This window comes from Canis lupus, chromosome 8 (assembly GCF_011100685.1).
Source record: "Canis lupus familiaris isolate Mischka breed German Shepherd chromosome 8, alternate assembly UU_Cfam_GSD_1.0, whole genome shotgun sequence".
Classification (NCBI taxonomy): Eukaryota; Metazoa; Chordata; class Mammalia; order Carnivora; family Canidae; genus Canis; species Canis lupus.
This window is the reverse complement of record NC_049229.1, coordinates 53,736,393-53,750,802: the sequence shown is the minus strand read 5'-3', so window position 1 is coordinate 53,750,802 and position 14,410 is coordinate 53,736,393. Positions and strand designations below refer to the sequence as shown.

General features: G+C 39.0%; 1 protein-coding gene and 1 long non-coding RNA gene across 2 annotated transcripts in view; one reads left to right on the top strand and one right to left on the bottom strand.

The window, feature by feature from the left end:
• TSHR (thyroid stimulating hormone receptor) overlaps positions 1 to 14,410 on the bottom strand; it is a 155,914-nt gene that overhangs the window by 39,963 nt on the left and 101,541 nt on the right. Inside the window, 4 exon segments of the mRNA NM_001003285.1 lie at positions 1,171 to 1,239; positions 4,389 to 4,466; positions 5,869 to 5,943; positions 8,442 to 8,516. Of these exon segments, the coding sequence (NP_001003285.1) occupies positions 1,171 to 1,239; positions 4,389 to 4,466; positions 5,869 to 5,943; positions 8,442 to 8,516 (297 nt within the window).
• LOC111097124 lies at positions 1,148 to 11,557 on the top strand. The gene is made up of 3 exons (XR_005363634.1): positions 1,148 to 1,461; positions 8,892 to 8,959; positions 11,332 to 11,557. It is a non-coding gene; the product is annotated as an uncharacterized LOC111097124 (long non-coding RNA).

Here is a 14,410-nt window from a genome sequence, read left to right as displayed (position 1 = left end):
CTCCCTCGGCCTGTGTCTCTGCCTCTCTTTCTCTCTGTGACTATCATAAATAAATAAAAATTGAAAAAAAAAATAAAAAAGCTGGGGGCCTTCATTGTTTTTTTTTCCCCTCTGCAAAGGTTTTCATTTATTTCTGCCAGGAATCAGAAGATACTGCAAGGGTGGTACCAGTCCAGCTCTTATCCAGGTTTGCTGGCTTAATCCAGGAGTTTCAGGTTTATATTACTTCCCTGTCTTCTCACTGCACTGCATACAGCCTTGCCTCTTGGCACCATTGATGTTGGTTGCTGCCCCTAACAAACTCAACCTTCTTTAAGCATCCAGCACTTTGGTTTCAGCTCCTGGTTTGCTAGTTTATTTCCCTTTCTTGATGCTATGACAGAATATAATTTTTTTAAATGTATGATCTAGTTGCTTTATAGTAGGAAGACTCTACAAATTAGTCCACCACAATATGGGAAGCAGACTCTACTAAAGTTGTTTTTTCACTTATTAGATATTAGGTTAAAACACAAATTAGTATGGCTGAACCAGTCCACAAGCTCTTAGACACAAAGCATGCCCTGGTGTAGATACTGGGGGCCACAAAGACCTGACAGGAAAGTACAGCAAACACAGAACCGTATATAAGTGACATTCTTTTTGCCAACAATTTAGGCATTATTTATTTTTTGGGGGGCAGGCAAAAGTTGGGTATGGCTTTTTAGCTATTTCTGAAGGAGTCAGATAAGATATAAACTAAATCTTTCTGAAAATGTGCCAGAAAAAAACAAAAAAGAAAAACCTTTCTGAACAGATTTGGACTTAATTAAAGACATGCTTTACTTCCTGTACCTATACAATGTACCCTCATGAACATTTACACACACACACACACACACACACACACACTCCTACAAGGAAATTGAAGGTGACACCCTGGTTCTCCATTTTATCAAGGATAAAAGCTTTGGGATTTAGAATTGGAGTCATTGTAAGTGTTTGCTAAAGCTGGCTCTTGTCAAGTTCCTTAACATCATCCCCAAGTTTTGATCATACTCACTCTGGGGTTGAGGAATGCTCTGGACGAACCTTTCTCTAACAGAATTCTGACCCATTGGATGCTCCCCCATTGGATGGGGTTGGGAATGTGGAGGAAGATAGTGGTTTCCATGGCTACCCTTGACTTACACAGCATCCAGTTTTGTCCCATTGAAAGCATGTCCTTGGATTGAAGTAAAGCCATTGTTGTATAGTTTCCTACAATCAACAGAGAGGAGGAATCAGTGACCTATAAGAAGTGAGGGTTGGTCTTCATTTCTGCAGAATCAGAAATGTGCATGAAGGTTCTCAGGTCCCATAAGAAAACTTTACAGTATGTTTTGCTTCAGACATAGAATATTTCCCAGTTTGAATCCCCATTTTCCAGACAGCTCCTAGTAACTTCAAGCTGTTTCTCAGAAAAGCAATGACATGCCACTGGTAAGAATTTTTAAAAAATATTCTACCTATACCCAAAAAAGAAGAGTTTCAGGTAATAGTTAACCCAATGTCAATAATGGAGGAATAACTTCAGTTTCTTAAGACGAACATTTTCAAAGACACTGCTCATCTGAACACATACATTGGTTTTATATTTTTCTGCTTAAATTGTTGTTTCAGATTTGTATTTTATCCATATTTTTATCCTCAGGGCTTATCATAGATTAAATGCTTAATGATTGCGGGCTGAATTGAGTTAAACTTCAAAGACAAATCTAAGAATGTAGATAGACCATGTCCTTTTGTGGAAATTTTGATGTTTTAAATTGTTGCTATGTTCTGCAACTAGTTCATTAATGCAGTGATTCCATGGGCTGGACTGAAGTGCCCTTTCCTCTGTCTCCTAGTCGGTCTACTAAGAGGTGAAGGGGACTTGCCAAAGAAAGACACACTGATATAGCACTGTTGGGACTCAGGATTTGTGACCTCAAAAGTGATTCTCCCCACCCACCTAGAGGAGAAGGAGCTCTAGCCATGGAAGCTCTGTCTCCACAAGGATGCATGGGAGTTATTGGCATGTGATAAGAGAAGGCAGCCATGACCCCAGTCAAGTACAACTAGTAGCAATTGTAGGGGAACTCTGAAAATGACTCTGTCCACCACCTATCAACTCTGGTGACATATTAGGAAGCTTACAAGAGACTCTAAATTTGGAATTAGACATGGCTCTGTTGCTTCACAGTATATGGATCCTGAGAATTTCCTAACCTCTATTGTTCTTGGTTTTCTTATCTGTAAGGATTGATAATAATACCTAATCAAAAAGTTGCTGGGAGGATCAAATAGCTGTATATTTATGAGTGTGGGGCACTTACAAGAGGACCACATTAAAGGAATACCCTGAAAAATTGGATTTATCCTCCACTGTTGTAAAGAATTGGGAGTAATCTTTGTTGTTATTTTTTATTTGTTTTAAATAATAATCACACAACGAGTTTAATTCCAGCTACTAATATGTCCCGGGTTAGGACTGCAGGACACAGGGGAGCTAGGCACAGAGGCTGAAGAGAATTCTGAGAGATAAGTTATTCTTTTTCTGAACTAGAGTTCTTTTATGTATGTGTGAGAATTATATACTTGGGATTCCTATTTTTCTAAACTTTGTTAAGAGTCCTAGACAATGAAAATATTATTTGTTGGAATTACATTTCAGAGATTAAATAAAACTCTTTTTGGGAAAATTGGCCTTGGAAAGGGAAAATAAGGAAGGAAGAAAAAATAGTGAAGAAGAAGGAAAAAAAGGATTGCAAACTTTGATTGGAACTTTATCCTACCAGGAATGTGTATACAAATTTGCTGTTGGATGCATAGCCTCTCATGCAGTTTTTTTTTGAGCATGAACTTCAAAGAAGCAAGGACTTTCAGAAATGTAAAAATAATCATCTGAAAAGATAATGGGCAACCAATGCCATCCGCAACTCTCGATTTCAGAAAGCATAGGATTCCCTCATTCAGATGTTTTTTAAAAATGCCTAGTGTGCCTCGTGCTCGGTGGGACAAGTTGCTGCTTTCACTTGAGAGGGCTGCTGAGGATATGGGTTTTTTTAAAAAAAAAAAAAAAAAAGCTGAAATGTGAAGGTAACCTTTGGTAAAAAATTGAGAAAGGAGTTGACACACAATAAATGGTTAAGTGGCACAATGGAAACCTTTACAAAGGAGGCAAATAGCCTTCAGGTTTGGGACTGAGCACACTAAGACTCCAGGTTTTTGGGGTGTTGTCAAATGAAATGGTGGCCGAAAAAAATCTCTCATCTTTTCAAAAGACCTCTCCTCATGTTTCAAGGAGAGAGATGAACTGAAATGCTCCACTGCTGGTAGAGGCTCAGAGGTTGAGGCAGCTTCATTGGGCTTAGATTGATATAGAATGGCTTGGAAGTAGCCCCACACTAAGAGTTGTGGGGATGCTTGGATCAATTTTCCTGGGGGATAATCCAATCAAGTTTGTATATGATAAAGAACCCCTGGACTGTAGTGTGACCAGATCAAGGGAACTGGGTAACAATCAAGGCAAAGAAGCTACCAGGCCTGAGCTTGGGCTGCGGTACTGAAGCTAGAGAGAAAGGATCCTTTGGACAACTCTAGTTTGTGGCTAATTTGGTGAGAGAGGGGAGTTCTCTATCAGTTTGGGGAATTAACTTATCTTTTATACCTCTACTAGACTTCTTTATTAGAACATTTTGTAATTTTCTCTGATAAACACCACCTTTTGAACATCTAAAGAGCGAGACCCACTCAAACTCTGAAAAATAATAATGTAGAGAAACACTCTTTTCTATTCAATATGACTTTGTAGGAACTTCATAATAATTGTGATGACTGAGTTGAGTGTGAGTGCAAAGAGCATGCGAAGCTCTTGGTTGCACCACTTTCTTATTCAGTGACCTTGGATAAGTCACTTTAATGTGTTCTAACCCCCGGTTCTTCCCCTATACAATGGAGATATACTAGAATACTGTATTTTACAAGGTCTGCAGGTCAAATCTGGTCCACTACTTGTTTTTATAAATTAAATTCTATTGGAAAGACAGGCTCACTAGTATATGTACTGTGTATGGCTGCCCTTTCCCCACTATGGGAGAGGTAACCAGTTGCCACAAAGGCCATGTGGTCGGTAAGACCTAACAGTCTTCTCTAGATAAAGTGTGCCTACCCTACCACTTATATAAGGGAATACCTGTCTTATTACTTAAACCATTTTATCATTTATTTGAGTATCATACCATAAGGCAATGCTCTTATTTAGCTATGTGAAACCTTTAGTTAGATCATTAAGCACATGCTTGATGTTTCTTGGAGGGGCTGTAAGATATGACAATGGTCCAAATATCAATTCAGTTGTTAGCCGGAGTGGGAGTGGCAATACTCACAGTGTCAGGGTTTCATTGCACAGCCCCTGGAAAGCATTGGCAGGGATGGAAGCCATGTAAGGGTTGTCTGTGATTTCACTACAAGAGAGGGACAAAAACACTTGGTGAAAAAAATGCTTTCCTTTTGGTGCTGGGCTGACTCTTGCTCCACCTATGCACTCAAATAAAGAACTTGATGCGATTTCGTTTAATCTTGTTCATTTTTAAGTTTCGCTGACCCTTCTTAGCTGCTGGTGGCTCAGAGGGTTCAGTGAGCTAGTGAGAGCTGTCCCAGAGGGACACGCACTCACAGCTCCACAAATGTGCAGTAAGTAATTGGGCTTTTGATATGGGCTGAAGTCCCTAACTAAATCCTCTTTGCAAGGGGAGAAGATGGGCCTTGAAGACTTCTTGTAAGTCTGTGACAGATACTTTGTCCTTAGCAACTAGGATTTTCTAAGTGTTTGAAACCTCTAAAAAGGGTTGGTAGAGTGGGATCAGTGGATTTCTTTCTACGAGTGTTACTGAAGTGTCCTCTACTTGCAAAACACTGCCAGGCAGATGCTCCTGGAAAACATTTCTGTGCCAATCTAGTTGCTAGAAATCTGCCTTCTGCAGCAAAGAAGCATGGTCAATTTTTTTTCTGGCAAAATTCTGAGAGTTCAGATCCTATCACTCCACATTTTTGTTGACTTTGTAGTGCAGACTTAAAGACTTAACTATGTATAAGTCCTTTTATCTTTATACAATTAGGTAAGACACTTGACTGTGCCATAGGTTTTGGAAAAGGGCACATGGCCACCAATCAGAAGCCACAGGAAGTAGTTTGAACACCACTAGTCACTGCTCCATGAGACTCTGCTCACAAAATCACTTTAATTTCCTATTCCTCCATTTCTTCATTTGTAGAATGGAAAAAACTTATAACTTCCTTTTATGCCTTAAAGGTGGCTGAAGAGTAGCAAACATGATAATGCTATGGGAAAGTGTTTGAAAAGCTATTAAACCTTATGTGGAAAATAAAGTATCATCATTATCATCAAATTTTCCTTCTATTCAATCACTCCCATTAGCAAACAAACATGCCATAATTTGTCCCATCAGACAACAACAACAACAAACAAGAAACCTTTGCTCCTGATCTAGTATCCTGAACTACTGAGATATTGTCTGCTCTATTTAAATAGTAAAACCTTTTAAAAGAGTTTGTAATGGTCACTCTCTCGAGGTCTTCCCTTCTGATTCTTCTTGAGCCAACTCCAACCAGACCTCACCCTAGAGCTCCATTGGAACTGCTCTTGTCAGAAACACCAGAGCTCCATATTACTAATGGTCATTTCCCAGTCTCTGCCTTACTTCATCCACCAGTGAATTTGTCACAGCTGATCACTGCTTCCCCTAGAGACAGTTGCTTCACTTGGTTTCAACCAACCCCCATGGCTGCACCCTTCTTCTTGTCAGTGACAAAATACTGCCAAATATTGCATGTGCGCATACTTACAGTATAAAGAATACATCAGTGGAATAAACTTTGGTCACATCAGGGAATACTCCAAGTCCAGTGTTGAAAATGCCACTAAAATGCATGAAAAAGAAGAGAGAACAGAAATAAGGTAAGAAAATCAACACATAGGAAGTAAAATAAGTTAATAGCTGAAAGCATTGGTTCTGAAGTCACCCTAGAGTCAAATCCTAACTCCTTCATTTGAGTGACCATGGGCAAGTTCCAACCCTTGGATGAAATGTTACTCCCTGAAGATACAACAATCTGATTCCATCCACCAGTGTCAATACATTTTTTTCTCTTTAGAAAAAAATGAGGATTGTTTCAACCAAGCAGGCATCCTATAAATAGGAATTCAGGTTTCTTTCCATGTGTGCATGTGTGTGTGTGTGGTATTTCCCTGTTTTAACTGGAGGGCATTCCAGGCTGCAGTGGAATAAAGAGAGGATAGGCCAGAAAGACAATATAATACCCAACTCCAAGCCAGGCTTCCTCTTTCAAACTTCACATTATATTGTGTTCATTATTTTGCCAAGAATTATTTTCCCATGGCAGTCACCTGGGAGTAGGATGGCAGCAGTGCCATTTAGGAAATAAGTCTAGACAAGGAATAAAATCAATCAAAGACAATGTATTCACTTTCCAAAGTTTGTGTCATCAGGGCAAAAATGTCAAGACTAAAAGTACATAAAACAGTATGAATATAGCGACTCTCAGGCTCCTGGTTAATTTAACATTTGTTGCAGCTACTAGAACATAGGTAGTGGAAGTGGAGATGCTTTTTTTTTTTTTTTTTTTTTTTTTTTTTAGAGGCATGGCATGGCATGGCATAGGATGAGATTTAGCCAATAGCAGTAAAGCTTTAAAGAAAGTCTCCCAGCTAGTTCCATTGATAGACCTTCTTAGGCAAATTCTGACCTGACTCCTTTTAGTGGGGGAAGGTATACGATTTAAAGAGAAAACAGGAGCCAGAGATCTGTCACAAAAAGCAAATGGGATATTCCAGATAGCAAAGGAAAGAGTTGAGATTCCATGAAGAGTATCTGAAGAACAGTAAACAGTGAACAAACTAGTCAACTGTAAGAGAGGTTCATGTGGAAATGTGTGTATGTGCCCAGGGTAGAAGCCTTGGGGTTAAGTGGGGACCATATACTGGGGCTGAAAATGCCAGATTAGGGACCAGGACCTCTCTTTTCTTCAAAACCCCAAAAAAGTCCATCTCCTTTCTGATGTGTGTACTCTAATTAACTCTACCTCAAATAAGGTATGTACCTCTTATTTATCACTTACCATTATTCTCCAGTAGAAAAGGAAATTTTTGATTTTATATACAGTATCTTCTGAACTAGATTTTAAGCTTCTTGAAGGTAAGAACAATGTTTTATTATCTTACAGGTTCCCTACAGAGCCCTGCAGATATTAAAGGAACATCATATCAACTAATTATTGATTGATTGAAACTCAAAGTCCACACAAGAGTGATTGCCTTGTCTCATAAGTTTTTTTTATTTCCTAGATACCCCTCCAGCCACATTTCCCATCATTATCCTCTTCTATGCTCCCTGCATCTCCCACTCCCACTTCCTCAATACTGGACTATTTTTAGGGCTCCAAATGAGCTTTATGGTTCTACACCTTTGTGTCTTTATTTTGCTATTCCATACACCTGTATTTTTCTTCTCCCCTGCCCCTGTCTTTCCCTGGATAACTTCTATTCATCCTTAAAGACTTAATTCATAAGATATATATGGATATACACTTTTATTTAAAAGCCCTAGATGGAAACAAATATCTTAATAATGATTATTTCTGGGTATTGGGATTAAGGTTGATTTAAATTTTTTCCTCTCATAATGTTTTTGTGTTCTAATCTTTTACAATGCATGTGAGCAAGAAAGAAGGGAAGAAGGGACAGATTCTTCCAGTTGGTGTCTAGAGGACCTAAGGCCATACATACACATTCATTGGACACATTTTTACTGAGCACCTACTCTGTGCCAGGCAGTAAAGGCACAATAGAAAGCAAAAGTGCTGTGGTCTCTGCTCTCAGGGAGTTTGTAGTTAGCTCTTAAGGTGCCCAAAGCAAAGCAATAATAGTGTTGTCCCTTCAATTTTTGTCCCTCAAACCTCCAAGAATTTGAATTTTGCCCTTTGTGGCCTTTTTTCTGTGTAATGGTCACTTTAATATTGCTGTGATACCTATTTCCTAATTAAATTGAGCAATGGAGCTTCAAGAGTTTTTTGTTTTATTTTGTTCTGTTACATTCCATTTAAAGACTGTACGTATCATGGTATTTTCTCCCTTGTTTCCCTTGGATCAAGCCTTTGGTCCTAGCATTATGTGCTGACTTTTAAATACGTTTTACAAATATGGATCATTTCACTCTATACCTTGTCTGATGGGTAAGTGTGGGGAGTAAGTCACAGGATAAATCACATCCTATACCATATACCACTAAAATGATCCTGGCCCACATCATCCTAGGGTGACTCCTGGCAAGCAACAGCATTATAATTCTCTTAAAAAAAACCAAACAACCCAACAAGGTAGGATGGGATAGGATACTTACAGGAACTTCAGGAGTGGGAGCTCTTTTAGGGCGTCAGGGTCTATGGATGTTAAGCTTCTGGTATTCCGAATCTCTCTGTAAGAGTTACAGGAAACACCATACACCATGGATGTATTCACCATAATACATCCATTTCTGTTCTTCTCAAAGTAAAAATATGAATCAGGTTTAACAAATGTTCATGAGAAGAAGTCACATTTATGTGGTGCCCTAGGGAGTGTTTCTACTGGGAATCAGTCCCATCAGCAAGCTCTTCCTGGCTCCTTCCAGGGACACATTGGCTAATCAGCTCTCCCCATCACTGACCTAGTTCCAGTCCATTTGAATTATGGGTGATCTTTCTCTTAATTGTAGTCTCACAACCTTCCCTCCGACCAACTTTTTATATTTAAACAGAAAAAAAAAACCCTCCAATGGTTTGTTAAGAACAAATATCTTTATTATTAATAGGATGGATCCTCCCCTGGAGTGGGAAGCTGAGCAGACTAAATGATGGATGATAGCAAGGCAGTAGAGTGGTAAGCTTCCTCTGTCGCTTGCTATTTTGGAGGTAGTGGATGTAGTGAGTCTTAACAGTTCACTTGAGTTTATTTTCTATACCAGTAACTTAAGACTTTAGCACATGTGATGTGACATCATGTATGTCTGCAACTTACATACCTAGATTTATATACATCCCAATCAAAATGCATAGTTAGCATTAGTGAAGTTCATGACTGTTAGAAATAGGTTCTTATTGGTAAAATTGAATGTATTCAACACTATGTAGATTGGTTGAAAGAATTTAAAGGCACTCCCTATGCTTATATAAGGAGGACAGAAGAACCCAGTAAGACTTGGATCCTTTCCCCTTATGGATGGCACCTAAGGCTAAAGGAATCTGCATCTACTCACTGATAGTAACAACTAAAAGGCTTAGGATCTGGCTGGAGGTTTTTTTTTTAAACAGATTTATTTATTTGAGAGAGAGAGAGAGAGAGAGAGAGAGATGGAGAGTGCGCACGAACAGGGGGAGTAGCAGAGGGAGAGGGAGAAGCAGATTTCCCTCTAAGCAGGGAGCCTCAGGCTGGGCTCAATCCCAGGACCCTTGGATCATGACCTGAGCCAAAGGCAGATGCTTAAAACCAGCGAAGCCACCCAGACACCTCTGGCCCTGGACTTTTAAAAACGGTTTTACTGGAGGAGAACTTTCATAAAATTCATGTATTGCAGGTATAGAATTAGGTAATTTCTAGCAAATTTATAGAACTGTGCAGCCATCATCACAACCCAGTCTTAGAACATTTCTATCAAATGACAAAAGTAACCCATTTGCAGTTAATTCCCACCCCTCCCCCATGCCTAGGAACCATGGATCTGCTTTCTACCTCTGAATTTGCCCTATCTGGACATTTCATATAACTGAAACGGCATCTTCTTTATCTGACTTCTTTCACTTAGTGTGATGTCTGTGTAGTTCATACACCTTCATAGAATCCCTCAAAATCAAGATCGTACATGGAAAGAACCACTTTAAAGTAGATTTAAAATTCTGTCCTAAAATAAATAAATAAATAAATAAATAAATAAATAAATAAATAAATAAAATTCTGTCCTGGTTTGAAATGAAAAACCCTGTTTTTTGGGAGCTCTGTGTGTCCTGGGTAAACTGGGATTGTTGGCTACTTTATTGCACAATCCCATAGCTGTTCTGGCTTTGTCCTGCTAAGATACTTTTAGATGCTGCTGAGTTGAGGTCTTCTCTCTCTGCATGGTGAGCAATAATCTCATCACCAGAGCTATCCATGTGGGGAGAAGGGTTTGGGCTGCTGTCAATCAAATATAAACTAGTTAGGAGGGTTTGGAAACTGAGTGTGGTTTGTGGTCTGGGAAACTGCTCCATGAGAGACTATTGTTGAACGAGCCAGACTTGAGTGAGTGGCTCAAGAGACTGTCACAGTGAAAGGCAGCCAGCTGAAGCAGCTTTAGAGGTAGCGAAAGAGAGAAGTGAGCAACTGCTGTGGGTTCCAGCTAGTTCAACTAGGCTGCAACCTACGGGTGGCTCTCAGAGCAGAAAGAGGAGGCTGTGAGGAGAGGGGAGACGCAAAAGAAGTGGTTTCTTAGGGGAAATATAACATAGACAAGAGTTACCACAAGAAAATATCAAGGAAAAGAAGCTGCTTTCTGAGTTAAGAAGACAGTCAGCTGCTCATGCTCCCAAGTGACTTAAAAAAAAAATCTGTGCTGAGATAAAGATAAATACTGATGACCTCACTTATATGTGGAATCTAAAAAAGCCAAACTCAGAGAAATAGAGAGTATTGTGATGGTTACCAGGGGCTGGAGGAGGGTGGTGGTGGTGGTGGATGGGAAGGTACCGATCAAAGGGTACATCTATTTATAAGATTTACAAATTCTGGGGATCTAATACACAGCATGGTGATTATAGCTACTAATATAATAATGATACTGTGTTACACACTTGAAAGTTGCTAAGAGAGATCTTCAGTGTCCTCACCACAAAAAAAAAAAAAAAAAAGAAATGTAATTATGTGACAGGATGGAAGTGTTAGTTAATGTTACAGTGGTAATCATTTTGCAGTAATATAAGTGTATCAAATCAGCACATGTACACCTTAACTTTACCCAGTGTTATGTGTCAATTAGATCTTAAAACTAGAAAAATATAATCTCTGCCGAAGCACAGAAGGGCGGCGGGGGTGGGGTGGGGGGGTGAGGGAGAGGCATGAACTGCCAGCTTAGCTAAATGGAGACAGATGTCAGAAGTGAAGGCAGTTGGTATAACCTTTTCAAAGATGGGAAGCAATTGCAGCCCAAGAGTGCAGGAGGCTAGCTATGTTGCCAGGAAGCTAGGAACACCAGGAGAAAGAAAACACCTCTATAATTCCAGCACGGCAGGTTGGAATAAAGCCATCCCCCCAGAGTGAGTCTGGACAAGAGCTGAGGATGGCAGTGCCCCTGGATCAGCAGCCTGGGTGCCCGAGTGACTGCATGGAGAAGCACTGACCTGCGCACCTGTCACTCCACCAGTACTGTCCCATGAGCAAGAAATAACTTTCAGTTACCTTAGGGCTGTTACAGATTTTTATTTTTGTCTATTTCTTACGGTTGTTAAACTACCCAAACTAATACATAACAACAATAAAGTTCTTAAAATATAGAGCACAGTGTGAGTTGTGGTCATCTCTGGGTTTGGGAGCTAGGAATGTATAATTTTCATTTTTATTTTATATATATATTTTAAAAAGATTATTTATTAGAAAGAGGAGTATGAGGGGAGGGGCAATAGAAGAGCGAGGGAGAGAGACAGAGAGAAGAGGGGGTCTGACTTCCCGCTGAGGTTGGAGCCTGAGATCCCTACTCTGAGGGGAAACCAAGAGTCAAAGGTCAGAGGCTCAACCAACTGACCAACCCAGGCACCCCTATTTTATCTTGTTGAAAATAAAAAAAAAAAAAGAAATAAAAGGCATACAAAAATTCCTCAAAAGAAACCCAAAGGAATATATATTCTATATAATAATATATATATAATTATAATAATGCAGCACCAGATAGTCTGCTTAAATCTTCAAATATGATCTTTTCTGGAGTAGAGAGACCTAGCTGTGTCAGAGAAATATTTGAGGATCTTCAAGCTTATTGATTAGAGAAGCCCAGCCTTGGAGATGAAAGGGTATAACCAGGGACTGGGTATACTTATCACTCAGGATGGTTCTACCAGCAAGGAGGTAGGAGAACTGACTTAAGTGAAATGGGGAATAATCATCCTCATTTTGCAGACAAAACAACGAGGACACATTTAGCAAGGGTAAATGACTCATCTTCTATTACATAGAAGCAATCCTGGGCCTTAACCTAGGACTTCTAACTCCAAATGCTGTCTTTTTTATTATCTTTTTTTTTAAGTGATGTTTAAAGGAGATCATCCACCAGAACTAAAGGGAAATTTAAATAGTCATTATTGGTTAATTTCCCTTCTTTGGATTTCAAATAAAATGAATATTTAAATGACAAGAGTAACAGTGACTCTAAGTGCAATGATTTCACAAACTAGCAGATCACTAATTTAGCACACATTACGTTCATTTAATCATATGACTAGATTCTGGTCTTTTTCTTCTTCTGAGAAACATTTGTTAATTCTTGATAAAAGCAAAGAACAGAGAAATTGTCTTGTTCAAAGCAGTTCACCTTGTGGTAGACACTTAGCACACTAACTTGTACCCCAAAGAGTATGGGAAATCATCAAAGTGACATAAGAGTCCCCAGGTTGGGGAGAGAGGCAAAAGGAAGAGAAATGAAGGCTTAAATCCTTTGGCTATAAAGAATTTTCCAACTTATTTCCTTCCATTATCTCGGGGCCCCCTTCCCCTTCAACCATTCAACTGGCACTAGATTGTGGCACTATGATCCTCACAGCCTTCAAGATATTTGCCTATACCCTCAACACCCCCAGTTCATTAGGAGAAAGCAAGCCAAGCTGGGAAACAAATTGAGGGCAAAAATGAAGCTGACTTGGTTTTTCACCTGCAAAGATGGGGCCACAGGAGATGAGAAGGCTGCAGCTTGCATGGGCAAGGACTCCTAATTGCAAGGATACCAAATTGGAATGAGACATCTGAAGAGAAGAGAAGCTGCCCCAGCCGTCATAGTTGGAATTTTAAGAAATACAAATACAATAATGGGTAAGACTATGTTGTGTAAAACAAGAAACCGAATGTGAATAACAGCCAAAAACCTAGCTCTCGGCCAGCCCCCAGCTTCTTTTCAACTCTTACTTCAATTTGATTTTCAATTTTTTTCTAGTCTGCTTTTAAGTGCCAATAGTTCCAAAAAAGGGGGGGGGGGGGGAAGGTAGGCCACTCTGTCTAGTCAAAGACAGACTAGGTCTGCTAGCTCTAGTGGGGAGAGTGAGGAGAGATTCATTAAAACTAAAGGAATACTTATTAGACATTTATTATGTGCAACATTACTGGGTGTTCTGGGAGGTAGAAGTAGCAACTAATTATTTAACGACTTTATTTTTTTTTTTAAGATTTTATTTATTCATGAGAGACACACAGAGGCAGAGAGAGAAGCAGGCTCCATGCAGGGAGCCCAACATGGGACTCGATCCAGGGTCCCCAGGATCAAGCCCTGGGCTGAAGGTGGCACTAAACCACTGAGCCACCCGGGCTGCCCTATTTAATGACTTTTAAAAAAAGGTACAGCTATGTGTTAGCAAAGCTGTAATTTTGTTACCTTAAATACCTTAAATGCTACACAGTACTGAGGTGAAAACTGGCACTAAGAATTAGGTAAATTAATTTTAAGGTAACATTTTCTGATTGGCTCTTATCACATAAAGTCATCATGTAGTATTTTTACATCAAGATTTAATTTTAAGATTGTGTATATTGAAGGAACCCTTAATTTTTAAAAAGTTTATTTCATTTGACTCTAAAGATAATACATATACATTGTAAAAAGTTTTAAACACATTCACAACAAAAAGATTTAAAACCTCTCATCATTTTGGGATACAAAGAAAATCAGTTTTTTTTTTCTGTCTTTAAGTATGTTTTATGTTTTTAAAACAGCATTATGTCAAAAGTAATTCCTCTTGGATTAAACAGTCAATTACAACAGATTTCTAATGGTTGCTCAGTATTTCATATTAAACCCTTCTCCTAGCTAAGCATTTGAGTAGTTTCCAAATTTTTGCTGTTATAAATTAACTCTGAGACAAATGACTTTTATGTAAATTCCATCTCACTCTGTCTATTTTCTTAGGGAAAATGTATAGAATTGGAATTAGTTAAAAAGTATAAATTCTGTCAAAGCTCTTGGTGTATACTAGATCCTTAGCTTCTAAAGTCCTGATTTTTAGACTAACAGTAACTTTTCAGTAATAGTCTATAAATTCAGAGAAAAAGTTATTTCCAAATTATCAAGACTTTTCAATGAGAGAAATCTTTATTCTACTTTGG